The sequence below is a fragment of the Cyprinus carpio genome, chromosome B10 (genome assembly GCF_018340385.1).
Source record: "Cyprinus carpio isolate SPL01 chromosome B10, ASM1834038v1, whole genome shotgun sequence".
Classification (NCBI taxonomy): Eukaryota; Metazoa; Chordata; class Actinopteri; order Cypriniformes; family Cyprinidae; genus Cyprinus; species Cyprinus carpio.
The window spans coordinates 5,811,431-5,836,159 of NC_056606.1; the positions used below are offsets into that span (position 1 = coordinate 5,811,431).

The following is a 24,729-nucleotide window of genomic DNA, read 5'->3' on the forward strand; positions in this document are numbered from 1 at the left end:
CGCATTGCCATGAGAATGTGTTAGACAGCCTACTAGGTAAGTACTGTAGTCAAGTCAAGTCACCTTTATTTATATAGCACTTTTAAGCAGTATTAATTAGGAAAATAGTGTGTCAATAATGCAGAATGACAGTAGTAAACTAAATTTTCAGTTAAAGGCAGTTCATCATTGAATTCATTGATGTCATCATCCAGCTCAGTTCAGTTTAAATAATATCTGTGCAATCAAGTCGACGATATCGCTGGATATTAAGTGTCCCCAACTAATCAAGCCAGAGGCGACAGCTGCAAGGAACCAAAACTCCATCGGTGACAGAATGGAGAAAAAACCTTGGGAGAAACCAGGTTCAGTCAGGGGCCAGTTCTCCTCTGACCAGACAAAACCAGCAGTTCAATTTCAGGCTGCAGCAAAATCAGATTGTGCAGAGGACTCATCTGGTTCCTTTGGTCTTGTCCCGGTGCAGTGTAAAACAAATATTGGAAGGTTTGATCATAGGCCAAATTGAACCATGAACTGGAGAGTTACTAAAGGCCCCCTCACGCGAAATCAAAGAATGAATTGGTGTGATGTCATTCGAGCAAAATCAGACCAAACCGAAATTCGCTTGGAGTTTGTTTCTGTACTTGGAAACAGCTTCCCAAAGCAAACTTTCCAGAAAAGTTTGCTCCAGCTGGTTAACACGTTTGAACTACCATTGATCCATAGCAGTTATGCTATAGGTAGGTGTGACCCACCTTGACGTGGAATGCCAGGTTTTTAGCTTTGTTTCTGACATTGTTCATCTACTGTCCTCAGACGTTATATGTACATGTATTTGCATTGGTATGACAAATCTCTGTAGATCCCACATTCTTGCATGCCATGATTGGTTGATTATATACAATGCCTGCACGCTATCAGTCAGACTGCTTTTCAGCAAGCATGAAAACATTTGAAAACCCTGGACATTTCAGGTCATTTACAAATCCTGGCCAGGGCATGTCTGGGGGAAAAAATACATATGGTCATGCTGCTTTAAAGCAATGTATTGTATAATGTGCTGTATAAATAAATGTGATGTGCAAACATTCACATCACAAAGATCAGGTGCTTTCTTAACTGCTGTTTCTCACCCCTGTGTTTTTTGTTGTGTGTATATTTTGTGATTGACAACAAAGTGCACAGAACAGACTTGCATAAGTAATGCAAGTTACGTAATCAGATTACTTTTTTTTCAAGTAACTAGTGAAGTAACATATTATTTTTAAATTTACAACTAGACATCTGAGTTACTTTTTCAAATAAGTAGTGCAAGTTACTTTGCTTCCCATTTTTTGTAAAAGAAATTGGGAGTTAGGTGTAGAGCCACTTCCTTTGGCCTGAAGCGAATTAATTTCACTTTTGGTGTGAAATGGCCTTTACATTTTTGGTTTGTATAACTCGTTAAATGCATTAAATGACAGAGATAGAAAACGCGGAGTTGGTGTTCCACACATTTAATGGCTGGTACACGGCAACGCGCTCCTCTCATACATGAGAGATTAACTCTTTCTTGGCGCTACAAATAAAGTAAAGAGAAACTATAACGAGAGGAAGGCAGCGTACTTATCATCCATAGTGGTTCTCATTACGCAGTCATGTAGTCCTTCTACGTCATCACCACATAGCGTACGTTACAAGTGAAGTGATCAGTCTCTTAAAGGGCACACCGCACTAAAACGTGATGCATGCAAAATACATCGTTTGGCCGTTACACCTTTACAGTTCCCAAAAATATAACTTTTGGGTTATTTAAAAACAAATAAGCGAGCCCAGCCCAGGTGACTTAATGCATTACTTTCTATAAAGAGTAACTAATGCATTTAGTTACTTTTTGTGGAGTAATTCAATATTGCAATGCATTACTTTTAAAACTAACTTTTCCGGTAACACTTTAGTATAGGGACCAATTCTAATTTTTTTATTGTTTATTTTTTTATTGTCTATTATTAACATATTGGCTGGTTATTAGTACTTATAAAGCACATATTCTGCATCCCTAATCCTACCCAATACCTAAATTTAACAACTACGTTACTAACTATTAATAAGCAGGAATTTAGGATTTTACTGAGGCAAAAGTTGTAGGTAATAGTTTGTTAATAGCAAGAATTGGACCTTAAAATAAAGTGTAACCATTTTCCTCAACACTGGCTGCACACATTTACATATTTTGGCATCAGGGTGTTCACTAACTGTAAACTGCTGCTTATGTTAATTGCAAACTTCTTTTTACGCCTAAGTGAAGAACAAAAGAAAATCAGGGGTCTTAAGAAGTTCCATCACCACTGGGCTTCAAGCATATATCTAGAGCAACTGTCCTTACAGTTAGTATCTGACATTTCTGAAGCTGTTCAAAAACGTAAAATAAAATGTGGCGAAATCCTCAAGCCACTGCTGAGCTGTATGAAAGAAGAGGAGCACCACGACCGATCTCTCCCTTCAGAATCCCATTCCAGAGAGCGCGGCACGCTTGCCAAACGCGACAAGTTTTTAATCGCTTTCCACTAGAGAAATCCCACTTGAAGAAAGCACAGCACAAGCGAGCGGAGGAACGCATTGTCTTTTTGGCAGTGGCTCCTGTCAGGGGGCCAACGGGGTGCTTTGGCCAAGCTTGACATTTTTCATGGAAATGCAGTGGGTTTTTTTCATCAGACAACCAATGATAAAGCTTTTGTTTTTGGGTCAAGAAACAAGTTGTCAAAATAGAAGTGGTAACACAATATATGAGTATTAATTGCATCCAGTGAGAGAATCAATAAAACCTGTAATATTGCACACGTTGTCGGGCCACATCCAAAAGTACTCTCTGTAGTAAGGGACTGTTTTCTCCTTTTAAGGTATAGCTGGTAAATCATCTGAAACTTTAAGGGGGAGTTAAGGGTACGGTGTAGATTCTTCCCTTGTAATGAATTTGCTGTTGCTAAGTTAGTTAGATTTTCTTTGAACATGCTTGGATTCTGTTCAAATTCTCCTTGTCTGAATAGTTTACAAGAAACACTAGATGCAACTAAAAAGAATTAGTCATTAAGGTTTAAAGATGGGTTACAAATGAAGATGTTCTCGGAAGTAAAAATGCATGAAAAAGTTTCAAACAAAACGTTTGTTTTTCTTATGAGTTATGATTAGGAAACTACACAAATTAAATAAAAAATGTTTTCAAATCTTGTGGTTAGATACTTAAAAAAACAGTGTAAGACACTGAATGTGCATGATGTAGTTTAGGAACTTTACTCTCACAGATTGCTAATGCTAATTGAAGCACAGCATGCTAATTTAAGTGAGACTAAAAAATATAACAACTAAATACATATCTTGGGCTGACTAGTTGATTAGGCGACCATCATGACCTGGCATTGTGGTTTGTGGCACTCATGATGCTAAAAACATGCTGCTAAAACAAAACGTACATGTATGTACATTTACAGACAACTACAAATTGTGCTGTTATACGAGCAAAATTCAACGTTTGCTTCATTTTCTAAACCAAACTGTGCATTTTGTAGGTTATATGGAGGTTGTCCAGATACCAAAAGGATCGGTTCATATTGAAATCAGGGAAGTGGCCGTGTCAAAGAACTACATCGGTGAGTGTTTGTATTTATCTTCTTGGAAGCTTTGTTCATGAAGCCACACTGGGTACAAAAGTGGTGAAATGGTTTGTTTTAGGCTTTGTTGTGGGTGTAAATCTGGATCAATCTGACAGCCATCCTGGCTCTCATGTCTTATATTTGTTCATTGTCTTGATTTTGCCTTTTGTCTTTTCCCAACCGCAAGCTGAGTAAAACCATCATGGTTCTCAGCCATGTAACTAATTAAAACAATCAAACAAGCGGGTCCAATTAAGTTGTTTTGAGTGCAAACATAAATATAGCTAGTGTGTATGACAGCTTGTTGGGTTTTGTTGTCTATCATGTTGATGAAGAGGCCGTTTGAAAGGAAGATAAGTTGTCTGATGTTCTAGCATAGCGGTGGCCAACGTTAGCGCCAAAGTGCTTGTGAGCAACGTTTTTAAGAAAATTGTAAAACACATTTTGTCTCCTTCAGACGTTCACATGCATGCCACATTTGTCAAATATAAACACATGGCCCTGTTTAAAGTGAGAATCTTTTGAAATGGCCTTGAGATCCTTAATGTCTGACAAATATTTGGCTAATAATGAAAGCAAGCTTGCAGAATTGGTTCATTTGATGTTTAACATCAGTCAGTTCTTTTCATTTCTAACTGAAACAACTGTCTTCTTATCTTTGGATGGTTTTGCCCAACGTGTCATATAACTGATAGTTTGAGGGCATACAATTTCATTATTTTCAGTTATTTCAGTTCAAAGAAAAGGTTTTGAAGGACCCTTTCAAGTATGGTGAATATCAAAACATGCAATGTCACTTTTAGTTAAAAGATTTGCAAGAACCAATTGCCATTTGGTACCATCGATATCTTACCGTTATGACACACCTTGACACACTATGTTTTAAAATGTGAATTTTGAAATTTGACTTAAATTTGTCTTTTCAGTCACACATGTACAAATCATACTGTTTTTATATTGCTTTTTTGTCCCATTTAGAGCTAGTCACTACTTTCAGGCATGGAAAAGATCAGTTTAAACATTCTGCCAAACGTCTTCTTTATTGTTCTATGGGAAAAAGGAATTCATGCTCGTCATTTTCTTTTTATTTAATTCACAAATGATAGTGTGTTATCGATTTTAAAACTTTAGCCAAATATTAGTACCAAGATAATATTTGGCTATTTGGAGCTGCCCAGTGTGTAATAAAACATCCTAATCTTCAATGTTAGTGTTTCCATTTGAAAGATTTATTAAAAGTACCATTAATTTCTTTGTTTGAAAAATACTTTGTGTACGTTTAAGAAAAATAAATGGTGCTCTTTTGAGCTGGAGTGAGTAAAACACATCTAGGTTGTTCTTCTACAATTTAGCCCCATCTGAATCAAGACAAGAGTGAATATTTTGAGGTGTGTTATGCTTTAAGATGAGATCTTTGTTTTGACAACTGAGCAGTTACGTTATTTGTAAGGAAAGCAGACTTTCACCTGAACTTGGTAAGCTAGATCTACAAGCTGCACAGCGTCTGAAAGCGAGAGTGAAAATTGCCCATGACATCAGGAAGCCTGAGCTCCTCTGTAAGACGAAGCTCATCATGTTGATGAATGACAGCGATGACATCACTCTCTCTGCTTGGCAGCATCTCGCTCGTGTCGGGTTATTAACTGGAGCTCTCGCTTGTCACAGCTTTGAAATCAGAGGGGGATGACTATTACATCAACGGAGCCTGGACCATCGACTGGCCCCGCAAATTTGACATTGCAGGAACAGCCTTCCACTACAAGAGGCCGACTGATGAACCCGAGTCGCTGGAAGCTTTAGGGGCCACCATTGAAAAGTTGGTGGTTATGGTGAGTCGAACTTTATTTACTCTGAAGGATACAGTAGTGTTTTTAGTGCTAGTGTTTTAGAAGTATATGTTGGATATTTGGCCTGGCAGGTCGTTCACATGCTCAGCACTATGTAGGATGCACACTTATGTAGGAAAACTGAGTTTGCATGTAGTAGTGTGTAGTGTATTTCCCTTTTCTCTCTTCTACCTGTTTTTTTTTCCCCCCTGCCACTTCTCCACTTTCCTTTCAGTAAAAGTAACAAAAGTAATTAGTGACCTCATTAAATTTTTATGTAAAAAAACATTTTATTTCATGGCTAGTGTTTTACAAATACATTTATTGCACAGTTACTGAATTTGTATGACAATTTTGCTTGTTTGTTAAAATTTTTATAAAACATATAATGGCTAGTGTTTTAAAACATGTAAAGTTGTTTGAAAGTTCATAGCGTAATTATGCAACATTTTTGTTTAATCAATTATTACATGTTAAAATGTAAAGTTTTTGAAAGTGTATATACTTTAGCAGTTATTTGACAATGTTTTTGTACTTATTAGTTATCTACAGTTTTAATGTTTTAGTAAAATTGTATTTTTTACATTACGGCTGGTGTTACAACACAAAAGTTGTTTGAAAGTACATCACGTAAATATCCAGCAATGTTTGATTTAATCAGTTATTAGTTGTTAAAATATGCAAAGTTAATTGCTGTAATTATTAGTTTTTTCTAAAGTTTTAAAGTTTTTTTGTAAAATATATATATTTTTTACATAATGGTTAGTGTTTTAAAACACAAAGTTTGTAATTAACATAAGTATTTAAAAATTGTTGGTTTGATCAGTTATTACTTAAATCTACATAGCGAAATTATTTGTGACAGTGTTTGTTTAGTTAAAGTTGTTTGAAAGCACATAATGCAGTTGTTTAATTAGTTATTAGTAATCTAGAGTTTTAAATTTGTACATTTTGGCTAAAGTTTTAAAAATATGTAAAATCATTTAAGTACTGTACATAATCATATTTGTTTAAGAAGGTTTTACATAAAACACATTTTATGAGTTGTTTCATATGCAATATTCAAACATCTAACATGACAACATTTGTATGTTTAATACAAGTTTAATGTGTCTCTGTAAAATTTTTACATGCTATGGAAATTTTTTAAATACATAACATCATTTACAAGTACAGAATGCAATGTTGTGTGTGACAGTTTTTAATTATGTTAAAAAATTAAATTAAATTAAATTAAAATGTTTTACATAATTGGACAATTTACAGTACATTCTAGCTGCAACATAAAAATAGTTTATTCAAAAATTTAGTCATTAAGTATAGTTAAATACAATTTCATATTGCAGTAGGCTTTTACACAACTATTCGGGTATCGTTGAATTATTGTCAGACTATCAAACTAACATAGTCAAGTTGTCTTATAGTAAAGTCACAGTAGTGATACTGTAGAGGCTTGTGTTCTGAATGTGCAGTTTGAAATTGCTTGGCTCATTCTAAATAAGGTCCACATCTGTGTACAAACCTCAAATGAACTCTGGCTAGCGGTTTCAGAGTTAACCGTTATATATGTTTGCACTAAAAACCTCTGTCTGGCCAAATGAGAGTGCTCATTTGCACATGCTTTAGCACGCGTGTGTGTGTTCATTCTGAAAATCCCCGTCTCGGCAACCACAATGGCTTTCGCCTGGACAAAAGTGCTGGAAATACCAGGCCTGGTCGCAGTACCGCTGGAAAACATTCAAGTGGCCAGTGCACCGCAAGCCATTCCATTGTGCCCCACACTGGTTAACATGGCTTTCCAATTTATAACACACACACAATTACAAGCTGATGTGATATGCTAAGTATCTGCTCATTCAAGCTGAACTGAAGTTGGGCTCATCCAAAAAAATCTCCGCTTCTTAATGATTTGATTGCTCTGTTTCATGCATTTTTAAGACCTCAGTATTTGTCTTTCTGTCACCCATCCAATACCAACTTCCTTTGCCAAAATCCTTGGGGCAAAAGCCCATGGAGGTCTATAATACCTGGAGAAATTCTCATTCATCTCAATGACAGTTGCTTGGTTGGCGCATCCAGCCTCGGACATACATTGCCTGCATCCATCTTTGCTCATGGACACATTCAATTGTTCAACTTTTAGCCAGTCAGGCAGGGAAATGACATCACAACAACACTGACTGGCTGATGCCACCAAAGAATGTGCACCGCCCCGCTATGAACTACTCTAAAATTCCATCTACTAGTAATATACTGAAATTTTGTGTCCGTCAGTCTGCTAATTGCCACAATTTAGAAAAAAATTTAACCAGGCAGACCATGAAATCTTCATTAAGGCAGTATACTAGCAACAGAAATAAAAAAAATTTAATCTTTCAGGTGCTACTTCAGGAACAAAACTTTGGCATCCACTACAAGTTCAATGTGCCGATCCAGCGTACAGGAAGTGGGGACAATGAAGTGGGCTTCTCCTGGCACCATCTGCCCTGGTCTGAGTGCTCAGCAACATGCGCAGGAGGTAAGACAATCAATCATTCTCATCCTTACTAAGAAAATTTGTTGTACCTATTGATCATTAGCCATGTTTCCATCCAAAGTTGTGAAATTAACTTATGTGCAAAGTTTCCATCCCATGCGTTCAAGAGAACAAAATTTTCACTTCCTTGGAAACAGGTGCAAAGTATTGATAATAACATTGAAAGTTGCCGCATCCTGTGGCTCTTTTTCACTAGGCCTACATAATAAATCAGGATGCCTGATGTTTGGGAATGCAGTCTAGTTATAGGAGGTGATTATACTAAATAATTTTGATGGCGGATTTTGGCTCAGGCATTTAAAAATTATTAATGATCTAACATTTGAGATGGTGTTTGATTAGTTATCCAGTTAACCAATCACATCATCTGTTGAGGCAAAGTCACATGACTTTTTTTTGATGCAGATCAATTTTTTTATTTAGTAAATGTGTTCCCATTGTAGTTTAGTCACATGGTAAACAAAGATCAGACGCAATTGAGCGCAAGTTTTTTATGCACATTTTTTAAATGTATAAGCATCCTGGGGTTCCATCAAGTGTTTTTATGTGATATACCAACATTTACATAAAAATAGATGAAAATGTGAAAAATAAGTGGACAGACAAAAATATGTTCTTGATAGTGTCCCTGCCAGGCTAAACTAGCTAAAAGGGATAGTTCACCAAAACTAAAAAATTCTGTCAACAGGGAGTCCAACACAAAAGTGTACATTTTGAATAATTTTCTATTCAGTTACAGTGAACAAGAACTGAGCTTTTGAGCTTGAAAAATGAGAGTACATGAGAGAAGCAGCAAAGTCTGATTCTTGAATAATTGGTCTTTTAAATTAATCAGTTTATCCAGTTCACAAAACCATTTTGAATTTGAATTGATTATAATTGATTATTCATTATGAATTGAACAGATCTGCTTCATAATTATCAGCGAATACCAACTGAAATTTTGGTTTGGACTACTTTAATAATTTTATGTTCTTTTTGAATCAGAAAAGCTCCATTTTGCTTTGCTATGTGTTTTTTGTGAACTGTATTGGACTGGAAATTCATTCTGGTGTTTTCAGCCGAGTCATCTTTTTTTATTAGTAATAAAATCCAACAGAATGATAAAATGTGTATTTTATCTGACATATGACTATATGGTCCATCAATTTGAACTGCTAATGTACAAGTTATGCAGTGAACAGAAAGGCTGCCTCTTATTTCAACATCTGAATGTCGTAACCACATGTAAATGTGAGCCCACACCTCAAATATGACCAGACTGTTCAGGCTGCCCCGAAATAAATGGCTTTCTTACAACAATAAATAGTTTTCCTCTCTGCTTTTTTTAAAGTGTGGCCATTGAAAACATTCAAAATACTTGTTATATTTCACCAAAATATGCAAACATCGCAGGCTAGTCCATGGAGGGTTTTCTCCGGGCTCAGTGAACTCGACCTCATTTGTTGCTCAATTCATTTGAACACATTTTAGTTTATATGGAAATACCCCAGAGCAACACTTATGTCATTTGTGAAATTTTGTGTTATTAATACAACTCGCGGCTGTTCTGTTGGCAAGCCACACAGGGAGCATTTAAACACAGAGTGAACTGCCATAAAAATTCTGCAATATTCTTTTAAATATGATTCTTGATTCACACCGCTACAGATGCTTGGACTTGATTCCTGCTTTTCTACAAACTCCCATTAAATTTCAATGTTGCCGTCTTATTATTTTGATCGTTATGGACAACAACACTGATAACGGTCTTACATCATGAACTGATGTCATGAGATTTTACATTTACCCCCTAGTTTGGGTTCAGCGAATCAAATCTCTTTTCTCGAAAGGGGTCATCGCACTCCCACTGGAGTATTTCATTATTTCGGTTACCCAGTCAAGAATGCCGTATTGGCAGCTATTAGATCCACCTCACAAGGTGGCCTTGCGCATTAGCCAAGCTTGGCATAAACCGGCTTAACTGGAGGCTAATGTCTTTCCTTATGGGCCCCAAAGAGCCCCTGCACCAATGGCTCCTAGCGCTGAGTATATAGCGTAGCACACTATTCTGCCATTACTGTGGTAAGGCTCACTTTTCACAACCAAGAGCCAAAGAAAAGATTGGCTTCTCTGTAAAAGTCATTCACTAAGACACTCACTTCAACCGAGGCATTTACACACCTAGATATAATACTGAGGGAAAAACAATATCACCTCCGTGCCTCCATCCACACAGAGTGCTCTGTCAGCAAGTGGACCCCTAGAGAAGAGACAGAGAAGTAGTTTTACCTCAAGGATCGATGCCGACCACACAGTGCCTTGCGCATGAGCTGCTGAAGTGTCGAAAAGATCTCCCAGCCGAGAGCGCCAGGCAGATGAATGAAGTGATGCTTTATTGTCTTTTTGCAGGCTCACAGAAGCAGGAGGTGGTTTGTAAAAGACTGGACGACAGTTCTGTGGTTCAAAACAGCTACTGCGACCCAGACGGCAAACCGCCAGGGAACCAGCGACCTTGCAACACCGAGCCGTGTCCTCCGGAGTGAGTATAGCAAATTTGAGATGTAATTTGAATCTTAATCTGAAAATTTGTGATTTATATCAGGAAAAAAGCAAAAAATGATTATATTAAATAATTAAAGTACAGACTATTTATAACCATTGCCACTACTGAAAAACAAAGTGAAAATATGATTAAAATAAAAAAATAATAAGACATTTTTTTGACAATTTTCACATTTTCTAAATGTAAATTTTCTTCAAAATTACTGTAATTTGAAAAAAAAAAATTCTCAATTCTCATTCTCTTTCAGTCATTCTCATTTCGGTAATGATGTATGAAAAATAATCTGGACGTTGACCATTTTTATTATTATACTAGTATCAATTACATTCAGTATAATGAAAACTTATTATCATACTTTCTTAAAATTGTACTTTAAAGGGATAGTTCACCCAAAAATGAAAATTCTGTCATTAATTAATTACCCACCCTCATGTCGTTCCAAATCTGTAAGGCCTTTGTTCATCTTCAGAACACAAATTAAGATATTTTTGATGAAATCTGAGAGCTTTCTGACCCTCCATAAACAGCAATGCAACAGAAATATTCCCAGAACCAGAAACATAGTAAGGACATTGTTAAAATAGTCCATGCGACATCAATGGATCAACTGTAATTTTTCAAAGCTACAAGAATACGTCTTGTCCACAAAGAAAACACAAATAAATTACTTTATTCAACAATTCTCTTCCACGTCCCTGTTCTCCACCATTATGGAGAGTACCACAATGCATGAGCGTGCTGCTACTGATGTAGAACAAGCATGCGTTGCTCCTTGCAGTTCTGTCCACATTGAAAGAGAAAATAATCCTGAACAACATGACAATATTTCAACCAATCAGAAGATATTTGATGTACAGTTATGAGTAGTGTGATTATGAACAAATTATATTTCACAAGAAGCAGGGCTACCCAGCGTGACGCCAAAGTAATTAAATCAAATAGCTGTCAAAATTTCCTGTCTCTTGGTCATGGTCACAGCTGGTTACGAGACTTAGATTTTAATGAAAAAGATGTATTGCATCACATCACGAGACTCTGTTACAGTATGCTACTGAGAAATAGGGTTTAACTGTCAAGAAATGAATGTCACAGTGTAGAAAAAAATCTTAATGGTTATAAAAACAAGCTTTTTTTTATTTATTTCATACAAAATCATTTATATATATATATATATATATATATAATTTTCCTTGAATAGTGAGGTGAAATATATCTAATTTCCTAAACATGTGGCTTATACTCAAGGTTTTGCTCTCTTTGCCAGCCTAGGATGAAAAAATACAGAAATTTTATTCTGTTTTGATGAGCCTTATCAAAATAGCACATAGCTGCCCGGCAATAAAAAGCGCAAAGGGCCACAACCCGTAATGTTTAATTTGTCTTCATAGCACCCCGGCCATAAAGAGCCTCTTTGAAGACAACTTAAAAACTAAGCAACATGATTTATTTCTTCATATGTTGCCTATTTTCATTTGGACTTTGGTGCCAAAATCTTAAAGGCGTCCAAAAAAAGTATGAGTGATCACCTGGGTTTAATTGTATTGGCTAGCAGAGTTTATGAACCCTCAAGGGACAATATCCATAAACGTGTGGAGTATGCGTGTGTGCGGCGGCCAGACGCACTTAGCGCTCATTTTCAATGGGGCGAGCAGCTGAGCAAAGTTCACTTGTGTCTGCAAATCTTAAATTGGAAGGAGGAATTAAATGGTTTTGGCCTCTGCGCTCCTCCATCTTGCCAGAGGAGGGTTTAGTGAACCTGAACCCCAAGATGGGCATCGCTAATAACATCATCTACAATCTATTTCCATCTCCACCTGATGTCAGAGGAATGCAGTCTCTGGCCCAGAAAGGGTCATGATGGTCATCCGAGAACACCCTGTTGTTTTCAGGGAGGTCATTCTCTCTAATGAACTTGCAGATAATGACAGATTTTATTTCATTAAAAATTGATGTCCAACTTTAATTTTATTTTACTTGTAGTGTTTCAAAAGACACATCGTCCGTTGCTTTATCAGAGCATCGCCAAGAGAATGCAAACAAACCGCACGAAACTTAATTCAGCCGTAACAAATGATAAAAAGTCAGACATTTATATAAAAATGCCTGTATTCCACAGCCCAGCTAAAAGTGTAGAACTCATTTAGCCAAAAATGAAGACAAATTGAACGCAAATTTGGAATTGTTGTTGCCATTGTGTGGAGTTCACAACCTGTTGAACATTAACAATGTGTATTTGCAGGGTCCAAAAACTAAATGAGAGTGCAAGTATGGTTTTGGCAAGTAAATAAAATGGCATTTCAGGCCATTTATGCCAGAAGTTTGTTTTCCCGGTAATTCCAGACTGCCATGTGGCGAGACATTATTTGCGTTAAGCCCTTGAAAATAATATATAAAAATAAAAATCAAGATCTTGATCATATTTCACCAAAGGAATATTTTATAATGCAGAATACAGTTCTGTAGTTGTTAAGAATCATTTATGGATGGAGAATTTCCATTTTTGCATCAAAAAGTACATTTTGGACCCCGTATATTTGTGTTTCAGGTGGTTTATCGGTGACTGGTCAGAATGTGGGAAGACCTGTGACGGAGGCGTCCGAACACGCACTGTTTTGTGTATCCGTAAAATCGGACCCGCCGAGGAAGAAACCCTGGAGGACAGCCACTGTCTGACCCATCGGCCAATAGAACAAGAGTCCTGCAACAATCAGTCCTGTCCGCCCCAGTGGGTGACGCTGGACTGGTCTGAGGTGACTTGATGTGTTTTTATGTATTTGTATTTCCTCTAGAATGCCTGGTAATCTTCTTGTTTTAATATTGTTGTGTTTTTGTTTATAGTGTACCCCAAAGTGTGGCCCTGGCTTCAAGCACCGCATAGTTCTATGTAAAAGCAGCGACCTGACCAAAACCTTCCCGCCAGCCCTCTGTTCTGACCACAACAAACCTCCAGTCCGTATTCGCTGCAGCCTTGGTCGCTGTCCGCCGCCACGCTGGATCCCTGGGGAATGGGGACAGGTAATACAAGTTTACTCATCCACAGTTTTATTCATCCTGATGAGGAGAGTTTAACAGAACCAGAACTTGCAGACAGCTTAAAAGGTTCCAGGTTGCTTTTGGTCTGTTTCTGTTCACTTTGAGTTCATCTGTATGCTAGTAGTCTTATCTATATACAGTCTAGCTTTTCTGGGAAACTCTGGACCAAAAACATTGAGTCATTCATTTACTCATGCACATACAAGATCTCCCTCAGATGAAATCGTGGTCCAGGGGCACCGAGATCAGACTGAAAGGGCACTTTATCATCAGCGATTAAAGAGGCAGAGCCTCCAGAACCCGACTGTTGCGCTCTTTTAGAATCAAGTTTTCTCTGAATGAATATTGCTTCATTTAAAATTGATTGTGAATACAGTTTCAAATTGTCTGTAAAATGCAATCAAATTCACACTGGAAAATAAATTTTAGGACAATTTAGAAAAAATAAAGGAAACAAAATACTTATAAATCTAAGGCACTCGTGTAGTGTGAAAAAAATAAAAAACCATTTTAATTTTGGCTTTTTAATTTTTTCACACTACTCAAGTGCATTGGATTTACAAAAGAATCCTATGTCCAAAGAGCACCGATTTATGAATTTTTACACCCCACCAGCAGTTTTTTGCATAATTTTGAATGTAAAAAACAAAAGGAAACAGTTTTGTCTTGTCTGAAAATGCAAAGGCTGAGTAAAGCCTGTTTTAATACAGCGTGAAAAAGACCATGTGTTTAGTTGACGTCAACAGAATTTACACTCGCATGATAAACTAGTGTCTCTGGAAAGCCAGTGACGTGTGTTTCCGTGAGTGACAGCGAGTATAACAGCCCAAGAGTGTGGAAGTGGTAGTAATATCATCCAGATTGTTTGAAGTTTATCTCTGCAGTAGACAAGGTTTTCTGTCAATGCCAAGAATATGTTTTCAAAAAGACAAAACACATCACTCTCCGACAGATCCTGTGGTTTCTCTTTTTAAAATAATGTTACGATCATAATAACTGTGGTGACTTATAGTAAATCTTTTTAAAAATACCACAAACAAAAGATAGACAGGTAGTATTCAATATAGAGAAAAAAAATGTAGGGCTGTATCCTACATAATAAAAATGTATCCTTCAGGAATTGATTTCTGTGATGTATTTTTGCATTTTTCTTTGGTTCCCTCGACAATAAAAACAATATCCTTCAGGAATTGATTTCTATATATATATATATATATATATATATATATATATTTGTTGGCTTTTGGATTCATTGCAGAAAATATGATATGTGCCCAAACAACTGTTTATGACACGTTTTAGTCATTGTGATGATCTTAAACAACTAAATTTTAAAGATTAAATACTATCAGCAAACATCGGTTGGAGCACTGTTATCACTAGAATATAACACTCCTCTCAGCCAATCAGATTCAAGGACCGGAAGGTACTGTTGTATATAATATAATATAACATAACATAACATAACATAACATAACATAACATAATATAAACCATCAATATTGGCTTCATGTAAAATTCTACACCACTTACAAGTGATAATGAAGGTTACAAAATCAACAATAAATTTATGATCTGAAAAATATATTAAACTAACAAAAGTCCAGATTTTTCCATCTACCTGAATGAAGCTACAACTACTGTTGTACAAATTTCACCATCCCATGATTCCTGCATTGATCTGGGACTCTCATAATGGAGAGGCTGTTGAATGGAGCTGTGGGCCAAAAGGTCACTGGTTCAAATCCCACTTAAGGCCCTCACTGACATATGCCGTCTGTCAGGGGCTCGCACTCTAATAAAGTCTGTTTAATTTGAAGGGGATGAAATGGGAAGGCTGCTGGAAACTCATCTGAGATGTCTGCGCTCCCAGTCCCGTGAGGGGTCCTTCACTGTGGGTCTTACACGTGTTTATGACTAAATCCACATCAGATCCTTGTCTTGGCATGCGACGTCAGCGTTTCTGTGGCATTCACACTAGGCGCTACAGAAGAGTGACTAATGAGCGAAATTTGTGTATTGTATTGGGTTGCTAGGCAACTCTTTGGTTTTTCCATTGAATCACTGAGCTACATCATGGTAGGAGACTACTGGAATACATCTCAGTTTCATTTCAGACAGACGCAATTTACTCCCTCCAGCAACGTCGAGACCTCTAATGTAGAACAGCTGACAGTAGTCAGAGATTCAATTAAACTATTACAATGACATTCCGCAAGTAGCTCTCGCTCTTTAGTTTTGGAGCATTGATTTTGGGCCAGAATTCACAAGCTTGCCATAGACCGACTGATACACACTGTACACAAACATGCCAAGTGCAGACTAAAATCACTTATACCAGTCTGATTGGTTTGGCTTCTACACAATGGACTCTATGCACACTACAATCTCAGCGCCAAACGAGTTTCCGATACAGAATTCCCCCATAGAACCCATCTGGTAGTAGCAAACTCTTTCTGTCATATTTCTAATAACTGTCGTTCACAACTAATTATATCGTATATATATGTGTGTGTGTGTCTGTGTGTGTATCTGTGTGTGTGTGTGTGTGTATATACACACACTGTATGAGCAACTGTAGTATATGCAACATTTTAGTAATGAGTTTTACAACTTTAAATACTTTTAAGTGTGAAGGTAGATCATATCAGTATTGCTTTGTCTTCTAACTTCATCAAGATTTAATTTTGCGCTTATTTTTTCTCACATTTTCCATTCACTGCACTGCACTGGAAGCTGCGGTGACCACTGAGTGCCACTAAATGCGGAAGCAATCATCTACAGAGTGCATTTATAGAAGTCAACATGTTTTTATGATTATAAGAAATAACCAGTTGCTAAATTTCCCTGCGGTTCTGGCATTGAGAGTTCAAGAGAGAGAGAGTTTTGTTTGCGATACTTGGTAGAAAGTAAGAGATATCCTGGAGCACAGCTTAATATTCAACTTTATTTCAGAATTGAATTTGATTTCAGATTAGCTTGCCCCTAAATACTCTGTAAATCAAACCAACTGTTGTTGGTAATCTCTTCCTGTTAAAGTCAATGGTTCTTGGCTAGAATAGGTTGCAAAGTAGACAAGGTGAAGTCCAACTTAATTGGCTCATTGTGGCAAACAACTGATTTTATTTATTAATATAATTTATTAATAGAATTAGGAAGAGATGTAGAATGTTAATATCAGTATCTGTTGTAATATCTCTGCATCCCCAGTTATGACATATGTACTGTATAAGAGGCTGTACTAAAGGCTCGCCATGTGTTTTTGCAGTGCTCTGCTCAGTGTGGACTAGGGCAGCAGATGCGGACGGTTCAGTGTCTGTCATATACGGGACAGCCCTCCACCGAATGTCCAGAGTCACTACGGCCAAACACCATGCAGCAGTGTGAAAGCAAATGTGACGCTACACCCATCTCCGGTGGCGACGGTAAGTCAATCACCCTTCCGCTAATCCCATGATTTATGAGCATTTCGTATGAGCTGCATCTGGCTTTGATCACAGTGTTGACATTTACAAAGTTTGTGGCCTCTGCGTTCAATTTTGAATTAACAAAGGATTATATTGTTCTGTTCTTGCCTGTTATTAACTACCTCAGTTTGGAATCGAGACACTATTTAGGCCTGGATCCTGGATTCAATAAAAGTTCCATGACCCTCGCGAGATGGATCCCTATTCAGATTCCTTCACTGGGGAAGCAGCGTTAGATTATCTCTCCTAATGGACCCTAATAGGATTAGTTGTATCCTGATCAACAGCAGTGACAGAATGTCTACTTTCATTGTCGTCAGCCATGGCAGTTTAAAGAGTCTAATAAGGAAAACATATTAATTGAGGTAGGGCCAGTTAGCACCATCAGCACACTGTCACACTAATGCAGATGGCCGTCTGCCCGTGCCGTGAATCAGGTCGTTCTCTTTTTACGCTTAGATGCTGTAATTACCATAAGAGGCTTGTGTCCAGGCCCCGAGTCATGGCCTCTTTTGAAGGAGAACTCAAGAGTTTTGGCTTTGACACAAAGGAAGTCTATTAGCTTTTCAGTGCTGCAGGGTCACGCAAGATTCTGTCCCTGTCCTACAGAATCCCCCTTGGACCCGAAAACAACTTTTAATTGGTACTCTATTCAGTGCCTGTTTAGAAATCCCACAGAATAACCTTTTCAACTGTCCATCATATTCACTCAAATGAAGGGCCCTATGATTATTGCGATGCGGAAAACATGGACGGAATCACGGAATCGAGTCATAAAAATGGTAAAACGTGGAATGTCACGGAATTTGCCAAATTTTGTATGAACCAAAAGTAGGTCAGTACACTTAAATTAAAACGTGATATATACTAGTGTCTGTGAATATTAAGCTGCAAAAATACAGTTTAAATACAAATCCTGCATGTTCTGCATGTCTGACGTGAATTTTCAAGTTTACGTTCAGTAGACAGCGCACGTTGACTACATTCTGGTGTACTCTCCAAAAGCTCTCCAGCTAGCCTGCTACCTTCCCTCTCGAAATTTGATTGTTTTACTACAATTATCATGGTTAAACTATTTTTAGTGTAGCAAAACCATGGCTAATTTGTGGTTACCATGATCTACCCTATTGTAAAATCCAGCATATGCTGGTTAGGCATGTTTTGAAGCATGCTTCTGCTTGTTTTGGTTGGTCCTTAGCTGGTCATGAGCAGGAGCTAGTTGTTTAGGACCAGCTCATGACCAGCTAAGAACCAGCTTAAACCAGTTCAAACCAGCAGCCATGCTTCAAAGCATACCTAAGCAGCATATGCTGTTTTTCAACAGGGTAACTACATTAACCATGTTTTTTTAGTTTTATTTGTAGTAAAACCGTGGTTAACTTCTGTAAGGATTAGCATATTTATCATTCTAATTATCCTTCTAGCTTAGCATGACTGCAATTTACTACACTACTACTACTTATTTGTGCTATTTAATATTTGTAGCTACCTCTGCTACAAAAGGATTACTGGAAAGGCTAATAACTGGATTAACAAGAAGACGATACTGAAATAGGGATAGACTCTTAAACAACAAAAATTATTAGTAGAAATTTGTCATGTTGCATCTGATTAGGACAACATGTAACAAGGTTGGGACAGACAGGAAATAAACATTAGCACAGGCCAGGTTGTAAAACATCCACCTGACACTGTACCAACATTCAGTGTCATTACAAGCATGACAGGACAGTGAGATTTATATGGGCCGCTATCATCCATACAGTGAAGTTGACATATTTTAAATCTTTCCATTACTGCTTCCTTTCACTAGCATATGAAAATTTGAGCCGCTCACCCATGCACTGATTACTACCTAGATTCACACAGACATCTGAAATATGACTCACATTCTAAGAACCCAAAAGATGGTCCTCCAAACATGCTTTTCATTAACAACGATGAGGGATATGAGTAAAACATTCTTCAATGTAGTCAATATAGAAACTTTAAAAGACTAGTTTAATTACTTTAAGATTGTTCGGTTTCAAAGTAGCTGGTGTTTATTCCAATGAAGAGCTCATGAGAGATTTAAGAGAGAGAGCTGGGGCCAGTTGTAGATCCAGCAGTCTCTGGGTTCTGATCAAAGTCCTGAGTCACTGTTCCACACAGACTTGCCTATCATATAATTGGATAGTTCAACCAAAACTAAAAGACTGTCATGATTTACTTGCCTTCATGTCATTCTAAACTCATCTGACTCATTTTTCTTGATGATACCTTTATTCTGATTTCAGAGCTTGACAGTCCCAATGCAAATTAATCTTTTGTTCCACTAGAGCAACAAAAAAAGTCAAATGAGGGTGAATAACTGATGGCAGACTTTTCATTTCAGGGTGAACTATCTCTTTAACAAGCTTTCACGTTTCCCCTTTGTGGTTCCCCAGTATCAACCACTTACTCACTCCTTCACGTATCCTTTCTCATTCCACCTTTTTTCTCTTCCCCTAGAGTGCAAAGACGTAAATAAGGTGGCATATTGCCCATTGGTGCTGAAGTTCAAGTTCTGCAGCCGTGCGTACTTCAGACAGATGTGCTGCAAGACGTGCCAAGGACACTGACCCCGTGGAGAGAAGCAGAGACAGATGCTGCAACGAGGAAAGCAAGAGAAAACTGGCAGAGAGAAAAGTCAACGCTGGGCACAGAAGAAGGAAGCCTGTCTCTCCCTAATCAACACACACACAACTGCTTTTAGCCCTGTGGAATCCAAACCACTGCTCAGCACTGCGCTGACACCTGTTTTATTTTCACTTCTGTGAAGTGGGAATGTATAAAATGATCATTATTGTTGTTATTTTTATAATAATAATAATAATAATTGCTATTGGTTATTATTATTATCAATGTCTTTCTGTTGTTAGAATCCAAAGTGCTGGACACAACACTCACAGAAGTAGCACGGCAGAGGTTTACTCCAAAGCACCCACATAAGGGAGTTTGGGACATTGTAGTAACCCTGGGACCTGCAAACACACTCCTAACATGGTTCTGTTGGCAACACTGCATTCAGGAGCATTCAAACCGACAATGATTGCTCACACTGGCAGCATCAGATTGATTGGAAGTCATTTGTTTTGAATAGGAGTTGGCGATTTGAGGCAACATGAGTGTCAGAGACTGTTTATGGTGTGACATAGTACCGTAACCAACAACCGGAGTGCAGACACTGTCATTCATGTGATCCGGCATCCAATACAGCAGTCTGATAGCAACTTTTCCAAACATCTATAGTACTGAAACTTGGTGACTACAACATGCATTAGGCTTAAGGGAAAAATAACAATCCAAATGATATTTTTCACTCCTAAAAACAAAGTAGTATAGATCAGGGGTAACCAAATCCTGCTCCTGGAGAACTGCAGACTTCAGTTCCAAGCTGCTCCAACACATCTGCCTGTTATTTTAACTAAACTCTGCAGGATGGTAGCCTTCCATGAGCAGGGTTGGTATAGATTGAATTGACTTTTGGTTTTTGATTAAAAGTACAGATCAGGTGTGTCCAGTCCTACTCCTGTAAGGCATAGGCTGAGCGTGTGTAAGGCTTGGGAAGGTTTAGCCCTTAGTCTTATGGCAAAAATGCCACTAAATTGGACAAAAATGCTCCTGCACTAACAAATTAAATATATTGCGTCTGTTGCTAACAATGTGAAAATTAATAGAAAGTGTTGATTGTGGCATTAGATTAAGATCTGCTCATGTTGCACCGGGGTTGACAGGTTTTTGCAACAAAAAATGCCCAACTGCTACTCAAAACTAGCCCAATCACGTTTCGAGGGGGGTTCCCTTCATGGTAAAAATCACATTCCTGGGGTAAAATACACGTTTTTCGGTGGGGATCATCTAGTAATATTCGCATTCCAGGGTCTAAATATCCCGTTATTGGGGTCGCTTCAACCTGCGGACATGAAAAACAAACCGCGGCAACAGAGTTAAAGTAGCCCAATTCCACGGGAAAATCGCAGACTTGGCAACACTGTGTTGCATCGTATTGCATTTTAGGCATTTTTACAGTTTTTGTGCATTATAACCAAGCCCACACGATTCTGTTGAGCTTAGGAATGCAGTGGCTAATCAGAGGCGTTCAGATGAGTCATCGCTGAAACTCATCAGCTTTGTTGAGTGTGCGTGCGTTCGTTTACTGAATTCCAGACTCTTGCAAATTCTCTCATCACAGCCAGTGTAGGACAGTGGCCCTCCTGGAGCAGGATTGGACACCCCTAGATGGTAAGGCAATGTTGTTCTGCCTGACCTGTTTCTTTTTGCGGTTAGATTGAGATCGTACTAGATATGCATGTGGTTTAATTTAAATCCGTAACTTGGAACTTCTATGTACATTTAATCACTTGGCAAATGCTTTTTACCAGAGCAACTTCCATTGCATTCATAGTTTACAACCCTTGACCTTGGCATGGTTTGAGCCAGGCTCTACCATTTGAGGAACTTTTAAACTTCTAAACTAAAGTTGTTTTGACAATAACTTTTGAAAGTCAGATAGGAACCCAATGGCCAAAGACAAACAGGGTAGTGTGATTGGGTGCTTTGGTGCAGAATTTGTGCAGAAGAAATCTCAATTAGAGCTTCAGTGTCCAGATGTTCCGTTGAGTTAGCCACCTGTTTTACTGAGCTGAATCACATGACCACAGGCCAAAGAATTGCACCATTGTCTGACACTCGAACAAGGCCTGAAAATCAGATCAGTTCCAAAGGGACGTTTCTACTATTGTGTCTCTAGAATTATTGTGGACTCCAGAGAGACATTAATTGAGATTCTGACGTGATTCTGCTTTATGGATCCATATTCTGCTTTAAATTCTAGGGTTCTGACATCTATGCGTCTGTTCCGGGGACCGGCATGTTCCAGACGCAATAATTTTCACACAAAATGCGTGCTGCAGCCACACTCCGCCACATTATCAGCAGAATACACAGACAATCCATCAGCATGGGGATGACTTGCTTGGAGATCTCCAGGTCTGTGATGCTGATGCATTAGTAAAGTTAAGTGAAGGGCCAGTGCCTGGGTAACCTGCCAGACCCCGCAGATCCGGTCTGCCATCGACTACCTCCAAAACACCCCCTCTTCCTCCTTCCCTGAGATCACAGTGCTTCCAGCCCACACTCTTAAACCCTCCACACTCAATGGTGCTTTTCTTTCCTCAGTGGAGGACTGTTTGTTCCACTGCCCTTCTTCCGTTCATCTTTTGAGTGGGCAGCTCTTCTGGCCCCATGGTGCTATAAGACCTTGATGCATTCTGGGTATGCGGTCTGACAGAAAACCAAGAATACTTTAGCTCTGTTCCAAATCCTAGTGAGCTCCCTACCTAGACCATCTTTTTAAGGCATCATAGGTCTTTCTGGTGCAACGGTCATTCCAAAAAGTAGGCTGTTCCTTTTTATGAGACCCTTTTTTTTAACACATTTAAAAACGGAATCACATTTATTTTGTAAAGGCAATCCCAGAATGCATTGCTCAGTGTCGGACAAAGTGAAAAATATTTGCTATGCATTTTTATGCTTGTTGGACTTTTGTGTCATTAGCTTAGCTACTGAAATCAATTGTGCATCATGTTTACTGCGCACATAACAAATGCTATTTGTGTGGCATGTGGGGTTGTTGCCTACATAGTGTTTGAAATCCCATTACGATGCTGCTTTAGGCCTGAAATATACTCTACACAAACATGTTGGACCACGTCACATTCTTAGCATTGACACATGTTAAGTATGTTCAACAGGACCGCATGTTAGCATACTTGCCTAAGTCATGTTTCTTGACATGGAAAGCAGCTGACTAAGCCACACAAAGAAAAGCAGCTTGCTAGGTTTTGGAACAAAGCTTTTGTCCGTCTTTCTTTCTGCCCTTTTACTTCACATTGGTTTATGTTTGTAAACTTTCCATCAACTCCATGACTGAGTGACTTAACCCTGCTCTCTCTTAGCCAAGGGAACGTCAAGTGATAGAGCATCAATTTTAGATCTTACCTTCATTACAGGACACAATAGATTATTAAAATTGAGAAGTTATGGGACATTTTTATGTTTTTTAATCATACAACCATTCTACTTTTGCTGCTGCTACTTTTTTGTAGCCACAAATACAATATTAATCGATTATGTATTATAAAATGTTTATACTGGGATTATTCAACAGTGAACATTGAACAGTGGAATTGTAGGCCCAACATGCTGAGCATCCTGTAAAATCCTAAGGCTTGAAGTACAAGTTTACTGGCTTTGGGACATGGACTCTCAATAAAAAAAGACACTCAAAAAAAAGACACTCAATGAAACTGGTACTGATCGCTGTGAACTTGTGTCTTTGAATGTCACATCGTTTAACCTGTACCTATAGAAGAGAGTTTTGCATTTTTTATTTTTTTTTTTTGTGAATAGTTGCTTACATTTTATATTCAGTATTATTAATGTTGGTACACTTATTTCTTTTTTTTTTTTTTTTTGTAAATTATATGCTAATTTATTGCCATGTGTCACTTGTCTTATGTATGTTTCACTGCATGCAAACTGAAATCTAGCCTAGTGAAATTGATGCAGTGGAATAACACCCTTCACAATCTTGTTTTAGTCTTGGTAAAATGTGAGTTTGAATGTGTCTTATTTGCTACTAGAGTGCTCTTAAAACTACGTCAGAATGCTTTTGTGTGACTCGGTGCGTTTGAGTGTGTGTTTGTTGATATGATATTACTGCACTGTTTCTCGAGGGCCAGTGCTCACAAAAAAAATAATAATAAATAACAGTAAATGGTGTCAAAGGGTAAGGACAAAAATATTCCCATAGTAACTTTAACATTCTCAGTCCTTTGGCTTGTACCCTTGGTGAATCCAACAATATGTAATGGATCCTGAATAAAATGACTTTAAAGGGGTTGTGTTTGCTTAGATGTTCTTTTCTGTGGCCTACCACAAATGGGAGATGTATATCTAAATTATATATATATATAAATAAATATATTCTGTGGCCTATATATATATATATATATATATATATATATATATATTTTTATATATATATATAATATATATATATATATATAAGTTATACATATCTAAATTATATATATATATAAATAAATATATAATTTAATAAATATATAAATATATATAAATAAGTTTACTGCCTGAGAACAACGGGTTGTTTAATTCTAAACCCAAAAGACTTGCTTTCTTTCATCTTTCTTGTAGTCTGCTCTCCCAGGATCAGGAAACAGTCCTGCATAAAATGTACTGGACACATCTGAATATTTGGGTTGAACAGTTCCGGAACTTAACCACTGATTTCTAGTTGTGTCCTCTTTTGGAAGGCCAAACAGTATTTTCACTATCGCAACGAAACACACAGCGTCTTCACAACATGGCGGCTGCAGTGGCAGCAACAATAAAGTTATGCCTTCTTTCTTTTGCGTGAACATTTTGGGTGGCGTTATGCAAATCTTCCCACATCGTGATGTAGATGTGGGGGTGTGTTTAAACAAGGCATTTTAGGAGGGTGTGGACCAGTCTTAACTTTTGTAAAGAATATCTCTTTGGGTTTTGAGACTTTAGTCTTTGCAACTTTAGGGATCTTATCTATTCACAAACAGCTTGTAACTCTCCAAAGAGAAAGGAAAACTTGAAATCGCATCATATGACCCCTTTAAGGAGCCACAAAATGCTATTT

The 24,729-nt window shown here is 37.8% G+C and overlaps 1 protein-coding gene across 2 annotated transcripts in view; it reads left to right on the plus strand.

Moving 5' to 3' along the window:
- Positions 1-23,937, plus strand: part of adamts6 (ADAM metallopeptidase with thrombospondin type 1 motif, 6) — an 80,389-nt gene extending 56,452 nt beyond the window's left edge. For both annotated transcript variants that reach the window (XM_042732217.1, XM_042732216.1), the window contains 8 exons: positions 3,525-3,605; positions 5,274-5,437; positions 7,814-7,952; positions 10,362-10,491; positions 13,061-13,265; positions 13,354-13,530; positions 16,817-16,973; positions 19,506-23,937. In XM_042732217.1, the coding sequence (XP_042588151.1) occupies positions 3,525-3,605; positions 5,274-5,437; positions 7,814-7,952; positions 10,362-10,491; positions 13,061-13,265; positions 13,354-13,530; positions 16,817-16,973; positions 19,506-19,615 (1,163 nt within the window). In that variant the 3' untranslated portion in view covers positions 19,616-23,937. The remainder of the gene's footprint in view (positions 1-3,524; positions 3,606-5,273; positions 5,438-7,813; positions 7,953-10,361; positions 10,492-13,060; positions 13,266-13,353; positions 13,531-16,816; positions 16,974-19,505) is intronic.
- The last annotated feature ends 792 nt before the right edge of the window (positions 23,938-24,729 follow it).